Source organism: Lontra canadensis, unplaced genomic scaffold (assembly GCF_010015895.1).
Source record: "Lontra canadensis isolate GAN:19392208 unplaced genomic scaffold, GSC_riverotter_1.0 scaffold41, whole genome shotgun sequence".
Taxonomy (NCBI): Eukaryota; Metazoa; Chordata; class Mammalia; order Carnivora; family Mustelidae; genus Lontra; species Lontra canadensis.
In genome coordinates, this window is record NW_022631035.1 from 928,613 (window position 1) to 940,092 (window position 11,480).

At 66.5% G+C, this 11,480-nt stretch overlaps 2 protein-coding genes across 3 annotated transcripts; one reads left to right on the forward strand and one right to left on the reverse strand.

Moving 5' to 3' along the window:
* Positions 1–227: 227 nt before the first annotated feature.
* On the reverse strand, positions 228–7,547 carry LRRC45 (leucine rich repeat containing 45). Of its 2 annotated transcripts, none has more exons than XM_032870354.1 (17): positions 7,107–7,547; positions 6,547–6,608; positions 6,056–6,126; positions 5,594–5,772; positions 5,208–5,336; positions 4,115–4,227; positions 3,728–3,786; positions 3,354–3,431; positions 2,944–3,079; positions 2,772–2,849; positions 2,499–2,610; positions 2,331–2,401; positions 1,865–1,957; positions 1,510–1,602; positions 852–1,022; positions 641–788; positions 228–444 (listed from the first exon to the last, which is right to left on the reverse strand). In XM_032870354.1, the coding sequence occupies exons 1-17, from the start codon at positions 7,324–7,326 to the stop codon at positions 248–250; spliced, it is 2,010 nt and encodes a 669-aa protein (XP_032726245.1). In that variant the 5' UTR covers positions 7,327–7,547; the 3' UTR covers positions 228–247. The 2 variants fall into 2 exon arrangements, with proteins under 2 accessions (XP_032726245.1, XP_032726244.1); XM_032870353.1 differs by having other exon boundaries at positions 852–1,025; positions 7,107–7,546.
* A 375-nt stretch (positions 7,548–7,922) lies between these two features.
* Positions 7,923–11,081, forward strand: CENPX (centromere protein X). Its single transcript, XM_032870358.1, has 5 exons — positions 7,923–8,022; positions 10,286–10,337; positions 10,589–10,642; positions 10,830–10,918; positions 11,007–11,081. Exons 1-5 carry the CDS (start codon positions 7,993–7,995, stop codon positions 11,019–11,021), a joined length of 240 nt encoding a protein of 79 aa, XP_032726249.1. The 5' UTR covers positions 7,923–7,992; the 3' UTR covers positions 11,022–11,081.
* Positions 11,082–11,480: the final 399 nt, after the last annotated feature.

Here is an 11,480-nt window from a genome sequence, read left to right on the forward strand (position 1 = left end):
GCAGAACTCAGGGAGCGCCCGGAGGGGTGCCCACTCCAGACGTCGTGGCCAGCGGCCCTGGGCTCGCCAAGCCGGGCACCCTGGTGGTGAGCAGCAGCGGTCCCCACTCACGGATCCCACGAGCCCCGGATCCCAGTGGCAGACTCCCTGCCAGTCTGTTTTAAGAAAGTGACAGGCAGGGATGGGACCCACAGACGTCTGGGAGGCGCTGCCCTCCTGCACCCCCCCCCCAGGCTCCTGCCTCCCTTCACTTCTGGGGGCTCATAGCTCTCAGAGGAGACCCCTGCACGTAGGCCAGGACAGCATTTTGCAGGAGGTTGGCCCTCTGGACCTCCTCCTCCCGGATCCGAGCGATCTCTGCCTCCTTGAGCCGAAGTTTCTCCCGGAGAGAGGCGTTCTCACTCTCCCTGTCCAGAAGCGCCTCCCGGTGGTCACTTGCGATCACTGCGGGACAAGAAACGGGTGGGGGCGGTGCCCGGCTCAGGGTCAGCCCTGGACCCCAGGCCATCCAGAGGTGGGCAGAGCCTCCTTGTGGGAGGGGGCGGGGGGGGGGGCCACGGTGATGTGGGCGCTGCCCAGCGCCGCAGCCTGGCCGCCTGTCGGGTCACCCAGGGAGAACGTCCCGCCAAGCTCAGCTCACCTTTCAGCCGGCGCTCCAGGGCCGCCACCTTCTCTCTCAGCGCCTCCTGGGCTGCCAGCTCTGCCCGCAGGCGGCCATTCTGCTCCTGCAGCTCCACCCGGACCCTGCTCACCTCTGCCGCCTTCTCTTGGTCCTTGTTGCCCAGTTCCTGCCAGACATGGGGGTGAGGGGGCTGCAAGCCAGGGGGTGCGTCCCTCTAAGTCCCGCGTACCTGCTGCAGCTCCTCCAGGCGCCGCCTCAGGCCTTCAGCCTGCAGGCCCAGCTGGCTGGCCCGGGCCTGGGCGTCGGCCACCGTCCGCCTCTGCTGCAGGCAGGCGCTCTGAGCCTCGTCCCGAGCCCGCGCCAGCAGCCGCAGCTGCTCCTCCAGGTGAGCCAGGCGCTGCTGCTGTTGGGGGCAGGGGCCGGTGAGCAACGCGGAGCGGCCCGAGGCCTGCCTGCTGCTTCCCTGCGTGAGGCCCCGGCTCACGGGGGTGGGAGGGACCCCCGCTCAGCCAGAGGGAGCTTTCACGTGCGACACGGGAGCTGCCTCGGATGCGTACTCGGAACAGGCTCCACTTAATTAGGCCACAGGAGCCCCCCTCTCCCAGGCCGAGCACTCTGCCTTCTGGGTCCTGGCTTTGGCTATGCAAACCCCTTCCCCCAATCCCAGGGCTGGTCGTCAGTGGCTCTTCGTAGGGGGGTTGGATGTGATCCCAGACCGGACCTGCTCAGACTCCTATCTGGCCCTGTACCCTTGGGGCTCCCGTCCCTCACCTCCCACTACTGAGCCACAGATCTGGGTCTGGCCTGTGCACCTCAGCCCCGCAGGCCTCGCTCCCTGGCAGGCACCGCAAGCAGCAGGCTCCAGGCTTGCCTGGCCGTGGGCTCACCTCCTCCAGGCGGACTTGGTTCTTGGCCTTGATGAGCTCCTCCTCAGCCTGGCCACGCTCGCTGAGAGCCGCCGCCTTCACCCGGCTCAGCTCCTGCACCACACACAGCGACCCACTGGGCCCGTCCTGCCCTGGCCAGGGACTCGTCTGGGAGTACCGGGGATACCCCTGCTCCAGCCTCCCGAGAGCCTCGCCCACTAGGCAGGGTTGCTATGGCTGAGGGATCCCACACCCCACTACATTAAGTCCCTCTGGCCTCAGGGCTCTTAGTGGGTGGTCCTGATGGGGTTCTGAGACCACAGAAGGGGTGCCCCAGGGAAGGGCAGGGCCTGGCACCCAGCCAGCACATGCTCACCTCCTCCAGGGATAGGCGCGAGGCCTCCAGCCTCTGTACCCTTTCCTGCATGGCCCTCTCACTGTCTTCCAGGTGACGAGTCACGTGTTCCACCTGCCGGGGTGAGGGGGCAGAACAGGCTGGAAGACTAGCTCCCCAGCTTATGTCCCCTCGTGGAACCCCCACCCCGTGGCAGGCGAGTCCTGGGGACACTTTCTTCCCGGAGGAGCTGCTCCTTATCGCTTTGTAGGAAGCAAGGATGGAGGACACATCCCAGAGCCACCCCCAGGTGGCAGCTGGCGCTAGCGTGCTTTCTAGAAGCTGGTCGGGAGTTTCTGGGTCTGTCATCTACTGGGGCTGGCAAAGAGCTACCAGCCAGCGCCCCGAGGCTGTCAGGGGAGCACAGGCAGGGGTGTGCACGGGGGACACCATGCCACCCTGGATGGACAGCAGGGGCAGCAGGGACCGGTGGTGTCATAACAAGCACCTCCTTGGCCCGCAGCTGCTCCAAGTCTTCCAAGCTCTGTCGGGACCGTTTCTTCTCCAATTCCAGACGCTCTGAAAGCCCAGGGGGGAGAGCATGGGTGGGACTCCCCGGGGGGCCCTTGCCCCTGTCCTCCCCTCTCTGGGCTCTCAGCTGTGGGTGGGTGCCCACCCTCGGCCTGGCTGGCCCGCATCTTCAGCTCCGCCGTCACGCTGCTCAGCTCCTGCCGGGCCAGGAACAGCTGCTCCTGCCGAGACCTCACCTTCCGCTCCAGCTCGTCCACCTGGGGAGCCGGCACCATGGACGGGCAGCAGCGGCCCCGGCCCCGGCCCCGGCCCCGCGGCCCCTGCCCCGCGGCCCCTGCCCCGCGGCCCCTGCCCCGAGGCCCCTGCCCCGCAGCCCCTGCCCCCGCCTCCCAGGAGGCCTGGCCCCACAGCCGCATACCTGGTTTCGCAGAAGAAGGTTCTTCTCGTTGGCAGCGGATAAGTCTCTGAGGAGCTTAGACTCCCGCTCTGCTGCCTCCTGCGGGTGACAGGGCACCAGTCACCACTGGCCACACCGGAAGGCATCGCCTGCCCAGTCGCCAACCTTTTCCAGCCCACCCCTCCCTGCTCACCTGCTGCTCTAGCCTGTGCTCCTTCGCCTGTCTCTGCGCCAGGCTCTGCTGCTCTTGCTCTGCGGCAGCCAAGAGCTCCCCCAGGCTCTGGGCCTTCTGCTCGGACAGAGCCCGGGCAGCCTCCGCCATCTGCAGCCTGCAGGGAGGGAAAAGCCAGCCCCCCCGGCTGCACCTGGAGCCTTGCAAAGGCGCCAGCCACTGTTCTCATTCTTGCCTACCACTAGTCAACTCAGCTAGAGCTCGCCTCCTTCAAGAACCCTTCCAGGATTACCAACCAAGTGGTCTCCCACCTCAACTTTGTGCACCGGTGTCTAGGGCTCCTGTGCGTATCACTCTTCTGCCCACCGATCGGTCTCTAAAATGTTCCGGAGCCACCCCTCCCCCACTCTCCTGCCCTCCGCCCCACTTACTTGGCCTTGAGGGCATTGATGACCGAATGTCTCTCATTTAGGGCTTCCTGAAGCTGCTCCACACGTGCGGCCGACGCCCTGTAAGCAGAAAGGAAGGCCCGAGAACCCCACCTCAGAGCACTGCCAGGCCCCCGGGGCTCGGGTACCAGCCGCTGCTTCTCCCGCTTCCACAGCGCTCCAGGTGCGGCGGGGAGGTTCTCAGTGCCGGCCGCAACCCCCCAGCCAGGGTGCTGGGCAAGCACATGCTACCCTCTTGTCGCTGGGCACGTGAGGAACCTCGGGGTCAGTCACCCCAGGAGGCCAGAGTCAGGGCCGAAACGTCAGGTACCCTGCCCCCCTGAGCTGTAGCTCTGTGACCCTGGGGCCGCGCTCACCTGCCGGTCCTGGCCATCTCTTTTCTCTGCTTATCAATCGTCTCCATCAAGTCCAGAAACTGGGGACAGAGCCAGCCAGAGCCCCGTCAGGGCCTGGAGCCTGCTTATCGCCCCAGTCAAGCAGGACGGAGAGCAGACACCCGTGAAAAGCAGCAGAACAGAAAAGCATTCGCCTTGTCTCGGAGGGAGACAGGGCTCCCACACGGGGAGGCCCACCTGCCCACCCACCCGGCCAGAGTCAGACCTAAAGGCTGCCTCTGGGCTGCCTCTCAGGCCTGAGTGCTGGCCACTCAGAGAAGCCCTCGGGCACAGAGGAAGATGGCCACGGCCGGGAACCGAGGCAGGCCCTGCGTCCACGCAGCTTCTGTGGTCAGAAGCTGTCCTTACCTGCCTGGACTTCTCTTCCTGGAGGTGCTGTACCTCCTTGCTGAGCACGTGGGTGCGGGCCTGGTTCTCTCTGGAAGTGGTCTGCCGCTCCCGGTTTCGGTCCATGGCTTGCTCTATGGGAAAGAGCCCAGGGATCCACCGAGGGGGCTGCTTAGCCCTCGGGGTGGCCAAGTTAGCCCAGCCCTGGGCCTGGAAGCCAGTCGTCGGAGAACCAACCCCGTCTGCGGTCTCGCCCCGAGAGTCAGACCGCGCTAGGAGGGGAGGGCTTCTGTAGGGGTAGGGACGGGGCTAATGATGGGCCCGGGAGCCGCGGAGGCACCTGTGCGGGGGAGCATGCACATGGGGAGAGGCGGGGAGACTGCTCAGCTGCCAGACACGGGGTTTTCCTGGGGCATTTGGGCTCCATCCCGAAGGTCAGGGTCCACTGTTCACCTTCTGAGAGGTGAGTGTTGTGCCCAACTCCCGTGTTCTGGAGGGGTTCAGGCAGCGTTTGGAGAGGAGCCCACCAAAAGCTAGGGCACTAGCAGGAGTTAGGGATGACGACACAGGCCGGGCCAGCCCAGCAGGGTTAGGGTTAGGATTCCAGTCCGAGCTCGGGCCCCGGGGTGGCTGGCACTACCAGCAGGACAGTAAGCACACAGAGTGACACAGTGTTCTATTGGGCCTGGGGCTGAGTTGTCGGGGTCTGAGGGGAAGGGACCACGGAGCCAGGGCAGCCCCACACCCACACAGCTCCCACGCACAGCCATGAACTCTGGGGCGTAGGGGCAGATGCCAAGAAGCCCCCTTCCAGCTGTGGCTGGGCCACCAAGGCATGGGCATGGACCTCGGGGCAAGGCCCCAAGCCACGGTGCCTCTGCTTCTTCGTCTGTGCCAGGGGCCCCCGGCGGGGCTGAGGAGGGGTGCACACACTGAGGAGAGCTCAGAGCAGGGCAAGGCAGAGCTCCGCCAGCCTGCCACACCATACCCCTCCCTTGCCCCCTTCTCCCTCCTCTTCCCGTGTCTGAGTTAGGCTGCCTCACGATGCCTGCACACAGCTCTGTCCTGAGCCCCGAGCTGCCCCTCCCGCAGTGGCTGGTGGCCCTGCGCGTACCCACGGCTCTGAGGACGTCCCCTGGGACATTGTTCCCAGCCAGCTCCAGCCTCCACAGGGCTCTGTTGCGGGGCACAGAGTTCACCAGGGCCCGGCCCCCCAGGAGGCCAATGTTATTCCAGCGCAGGTCTGGAAGGAAACCTGCTGTCAACAGACGGAGCGCACCTGGACAGAGCCGGCCCAGCCCGGGATGCTTTCTTTGGGGGAGGGTCCTCCCTGCAGGAGCCCTGCTCAACGGGAACCTCCCCATGACACCTTCCTGCCCCCTTGCTTCCGGAGGACAAAAGCAGCAGCAAGGGAAAGCGGCAGCAGGAAAGCTGAGGGAGCAGCGGCTCGGGCCCCAGACCGCAGGCCTGCCAGAGAAAGCCAGTGCAGGGTGGCCTCACCCAGCTGCTGGAGGCTGGCGTTACAGGTCAGGGCCAAGGCCAGCTCCTCTGCACCCTTGTGGCTGATCTGGTTGTTACGGAGGTCGAGCTGCCGGAGGGTGCCATTGCCTGCCAGGGCCCCGCAGAAGGCGGCAAAGGCATCTTCCCACGTGCCCAGGTTGTTCCACTCGAGGGTGAGGCTGCAGGAAAGGTGGCCGTGAGCTGTGTGGCCCCAAGGAGCACCCTGCGGTCACAGGGACCAGAGGGGAAGTGCAGGCTTTGGGGTCTCGGGCAGAAAGGCTGAAGCCATGTGAGTAACTGATACTTGCCAATTCCCTACTGCTGTACGGGACACCCAGATGACCAGCCTGGAGATGATGCTCTTAGGCTGTAGAATGTGCCCTGAGCCAACCCCGAACCACTCATGGGGGTGGGCGGTGCTGGGGGCCGGCGGAAAGGGCAGGGGCCGGGACCACACTTTACCTCTGAATGGACTTGTTCTGTCGCAGAAGTCGTCCCAGAGCCTCAGTGCCCGCAGCTTGGAGGTTATTGCCCTGGGACAGGAAGAGGCAGGGTGGTTAGCTCTGTGTCGTCACAGGCTGGGCTCTAAATGCCATGTCCACACCCCACAGGGCCCTGGTCAGGCAGCGGATGAGGCCGGGGGACCGCTCCTGGCACCAGGTGCAGCTCCTTACAGGTGCTGCTCTCCTGGGCCGTAGGGGGCCTCCTGGTGCAGGTTCATTGTCTGTTCACATGAACAGTCTGGAACTCACATTCCTGACCTCCAATCACCACCCACCCCATCAAGACCATCAGAAATCCATGTGGAGCCCTGTGTGCCAAGAGTACTTAGAGACACTGTCTCTGGCCACCATCCAGATTTTCAGGCTGCCGGGACACTCAAGTCTCCCCACACCCGCTGCACCCCTACTCCCGGTCTCAAGCAGTACGCCCCCAAGTGCAGACCTGCTCACCTTTAGATCTAGAAACCGCACAATGGTGTTGGCACACAGCCCCTGGAGCAGCAGTGTGGCCCCTGTAAGGGGGTAGGGCTGTCATTCTGTGTCCCTGAGCTCCTCCCTGTGGGCTCCAGCTTGGAGCAGCAACCCAGACGTAGGAGAGAGAGGACTGTCCCAGTGGCCCCCAATGGTCAGGATTCATGCCAGGAATGAGTTGCCCTGCTCACTGCCAGCTTTGAAACGTCTGCAGTCTGTGCTAGGCTCAGAGCCGGGCCACCGGCCGCACGCTCACCAGCACACGGGGCCTCTGCTAAGTCAGGGGAAGGTAAGGTTTTTCTGTTACAAAGAGAAACTGTCCCCTGCTGCCAGGGACGCCGCTGCTGGCTTTAAGTACATACAGTGCAGAAGAACAGAAACCTCTCAAAGGCAAGGTCTGGGGCAAAGGAAGAGCTCTCTGCCACAGGCTGCCAAGGAACGAGGGCCAGGCGCAAACCAGGGCAAGGCCAGGCTGCCACAGCCCAGCCGCGGCTCTCGGTCCGGAGGGCCGCCTGCCCCCGTCCGGGTCGGGTGCCCACCTTCCTCGCTCAGCATGCAGTCGCTCAGGATGAGCTCCGTCAGCAGGGCCTCCTTCTGCAGCAGCTTGCCCAAGGCCCGGCAGGTGTCCACCGTCAGGCTCTGGGTGGCCAGGTCCAGTCGGCCCCGCGGCAGCTCCTGCAGTTTCTGCAGGACAGTCTCCTGGGGCTCGGCCCCGCTCTCCCGGCACAGCCGGCTGTAGCAGTGCCGGAACTCCTCCATGGCACGCTCGTAGGGACGCGCCTCGCCGCGGGCCCGCGGGCACTGCCAGGCCCCCTCCCTAAGGGCCTCTCCCGTGGGGGCCTACGGCGCCGGGCAGCTCAGGGTGGAGCACGAGGGCCCCGAGGTCCTCAGCAGCCGCGCACCGAGGGACCAACCGAACTGGTTCTCCAGGAGGGAGACCCCATGACGGCGGGGGGCCGTGGTGGGCAGGGGGCCGCTCCTGCAGGGAACCGGGGAGGGGGACATCCGCCAGGGGCGGGGATGAGGGCCCCTCGCAGACGGGCTCTCCCGCGGTGGGGCAGGACCCCAGGAACCCAGCCCACGCGCTTCGGACCCTACTCTCCCGCCGCGGGTGCGCGCGGCCGCCGCAAAGCCTCAGTATCCAGGAAGAGCGCGGCGCGCCGGGAAGGGAGGGCGCAAACTGCAACTCCCAGGAGGCTTTGCGTGGGGCGGTGGATGGGAGGGGGGGAAAGCGCGCGTTTCTCGCCGCGGACCAATAGGGACGAAGGGGCGGGCTCGCGCTGCGGGCCTGCGGGGGCGGGGCCGCGGACGGCGCGCTCCGGGCTGATTGGCTAGAGGAGCGGGGGCGGGGCTTCGGCGGGCGCGCTCAGGGCGGACTGGCTGGGGGGCTCCCGGGTTTCTGGAGGGCGCGCCGGGGCGACTGTCATGGAAGGAGCTGGCGGCGGCTTCCGGAAAGTGAGAGGGCGGCGGGGCGGCGGGGCGGCGGGGCGGCGGGGCGGCGGGGCGGCGGGGCGGCGGGGCGGTCGGGCCGGGGGCGGGGCGGGGGGCGCCGCGACCCGGCCCCACGCGGGACTTCCGTTCCCGGAGTCGCGCCCTCGGCCCTCCGCGGGCGGGGTGCTGCGCCCGAGTCTCCCGAGGCCGAGCCGGCGGCCGGGCTTGCGGCGGGGGACGGCGCCTGGGGCTGGCCGTCGGCGCGGCGCGAGTGGCTGCAGGCGGCTGGCTGGTGGCCGCGCTGCCCGCACGTTCTCCGGCTTCCTTTGGGCCTGCGGCCTCCCGCGGGGCCCTGGGCTTCGCGTCCCGCCCGCGCGGGGCGGAAACTGGTCGCTCTGTGTCCCTTCCTGGGGGGCGGGGGGCTCCGCACAGGCCCTCCTGGACACCGCGCGCTGCGGGCCCCGGACACAAGGGTCACCCGGTTCGGACGTGGGTGCAAGAACGGTGCTCCTAGTGGGGAAACTGAGGCAGGCCTAGGTCAGACTCAAACCGTTTCGCTCCGGAGCCTCACCGTTCGCTCTGCCCGGGTGACGCAGCCCTGCGGGCGGCCGGACCGTACGGGGCCCTGCGGGAGGCACCGAGCGGGGCAGCAGGCCGTGAGCCAGGAAGGCCCGGGGCCTGGCTCCTCCAGTGCCGGTGGGAGCCCCTGCCTTAGGGAGAGGCAGGGCTCTGCGGCTCGCCTTGTGCTTCAGGCCTCTCTGCTTTGGCCCCCGGGAGGCGGCTTGGCCCGCAGCGGTCAGCGACTGAAAAGGCAAAGGCACTGAGGCCAGGGTGGCCTGGCAGAGCGGTGGTCGCACGAATCCCCCTGTTGTAACTGCTGGAGAGGGGAGCACCAGCAGACCTGGAGAGCCCTGAGTCCCCACCCCAAGGGCTCTGGCCAGAGATGGGGTGATAATCATTACCCTTGAGGAAAGCTGTCCCAGGTGAGGGCGGAGGGTCAGAGGGGAGCCCAAGGACCTGCAGGCAGCAGGGAGAGGCTGACTGCGTCCGAGGGCCGGTCCTGCCCTCCGCAGCCTGGACTCACTGGCCTGTTTCAGGAACCACCACACACAGCTGGTGCTGGGCTGCCGCGGCCCTGAGGGGTACACTCCCCAGGGTGCAGGGGCAGGCGGGGCGCAGAGCCTCAGAGGCCTTCCCCAGCACCTCCTCAGTGGGCAGCGGCAGGACCAGCAGGTGGCACCAGGCTCTCACGGTCTCTGCTGGGAGGGCGAGGCTGCCTCCGCCTGACCCCGTGGCAAGTTCTACCCTCCTGAGCCCATGGCCTCCGCTCCCTGCCCTGCCCCTCTGCTCTGCTGTCGGAGCTGCACTGGGTGAGGCGGCTACAGCTAGCTACAGCATGGCTACAGCTGGAGCATGGCTAGTCCCCAGCTCACCTTCCCCACACGTCACTTCTGGGCTCCTCCTGCCTCCCCACTGGGGCTGCTGGCTCCTCATTCACGGCCTCTTCTGGCTGGACCCTGCTCTCTGTAACGTCCCTTGGTCCACCCCCAAGTCCTCACCATCCTTCGATCTTCTGGAAGGTTCTCCACTCCAGCCACCTGCGCAGCCGCTCTGCTTGGGGGCGTCACGCGTGTCTTTCACTCAGCATGTTCCAAGCGGAGCTCCTGGCTCCCAGAATCTCTTCCAGCCACAACCCCCAGCTCTGCAGAGTGGTGCTGTCCTCTAGGGGCTCCAGACCCCACCTCGAGGAGTCTGAGCTTGGCCCCACCCTTGTCTGCTCTGGCTCTGCCCGCCATCTTCCTGCATTCACCCTGAGCATCTATCACGGGAGCAGCCCAGCCTCTGCTCAGCTCTGAGCTCCCCACAGTGGCCATCCCAGGCCCACATGGGGGAGACTCCAGGGAGGGACCTCAAAGGTAGCTGACCTGTGCCTAGAGCAGGGTTTGGCACCAGCTAGGTTGTGCTGGTGGTGGGGACACACCTGCCAAAGGGCCCACTTGGGGAGAGCACCTCAGCCCCAGGGGTGGGAGTGCAAGACCACCTGGGATCCTACGAGGACTGGACCCAGAGAGCAGTGGGTGGGCACTTGGGCTGCCCCCGCTTGTTCCCCACCTGTGTCTGACTTGTGATGCTCCTGGAGGCATCAGGGGATCCTCATTGCCCAGTCCCCTGCCCCAGGAGATGGCCTCTCCAGGATCCAGAACTCAGTGCCCATGGGGGTCTGTGGCAGGTTGGGGAGGTGATGGGCCGCTGACCCCCTCTACCCCCCCTTGTCTCCACCCCCCAGGACCTGGTGAGCAAGCTGCTGCGCGTGCACTTCACGGACGGCAAGACCAAAGGTTCGTGACACCAGCTGGCGGGCAGGGCCACACCAGGGAGCTGCCAGGCACCCGTGACCCTGCACTGCAGCTCTGGGGGGGCCGAGGCCTTGGGGACGGCAGAGGGCCACCTGCGTGAGGCGGCGACAAGTCAGGAGTGAGGAAAGCAGGGGAGGGCAGGCCAGCAGGGGAGGGCAGGCCAGCAGGGGAGGGCAGGCCAGCAGGGGAGGGCAGGCCGCAGGTCCAACAACTCGCTCCCCTCCTCCTTGCAGTGGGCGGGGACGCGCTGCAGCTCATGGCAGAGCTGCTGACAATCTTCGTTGTGGGTGAGCTGGGGCCCCCAGAAGACCGGTCCCGACACTGTCCCCTTGTGTTTTCTTGGCGGGGGGGATCCCCACTCACCTCTGACCCATCCTCCCAGCAGTGCTTAAGCTCTGTGTCCGCTAGCTCGGGGTTCTGAGCTGCCAGTCTCCTCCCACCTCTCCCCCTCACCGTCCTCCCATGTGGTGGCAGAAGCGGCTGTCCGCAGTGTCCGGCAGGCCCAGGCAGAAGACCTGGCTCTCGTGGACGTGGACCAGCTGGAGAAGGTGCTGCCTCAGCTGGTAGGTGCCCCAGTGTCCCATCCTGTGTCCCGCCCTCCCGGGAGCAGGGCTGGAGGCACATGGGTTCTGAGTGCTGCTCTCCCCACAGCTTCTGGACTTCTAGGGGCCGCCACCCTCACTGCAGCCTGCTGTCTGAGCTGAGGCAAGGCCCTATGCCCCATTTCTGTGGCCTCTGGCTTCAGACAGGGAAGGAGACGCTGATGCTGGAGAACCCCCTCTCCAGCCCCCAAGACTGAGTCAGGTCCTGGCAAATGCCCCACTCCTCCTGGTGACCTCCTACTGCTGACCGCCTGGACACGGAGACTGGGGGGGGGATCGCCGAGGGGACCCAGGGGTGCGGGTGGCTTCCCCTTACACCCACAGGTGTGAGAGAAGGCAGGTGCCACGAAGCAGCAGGGGCCCGACGCCCCCCCACCCCGGTCAAAGCTCCCATGTGACCGCGTAGCCGTCCGATGCCCTCAGAAGCCGCCTCCCTGAGCTTTCAATAAACCATCAATGAATGCAAGGCATACTCTCGGGCACGCCTCTCTGTGGCTGTCGCCCAAAGTCAAGTTGCTTCAAA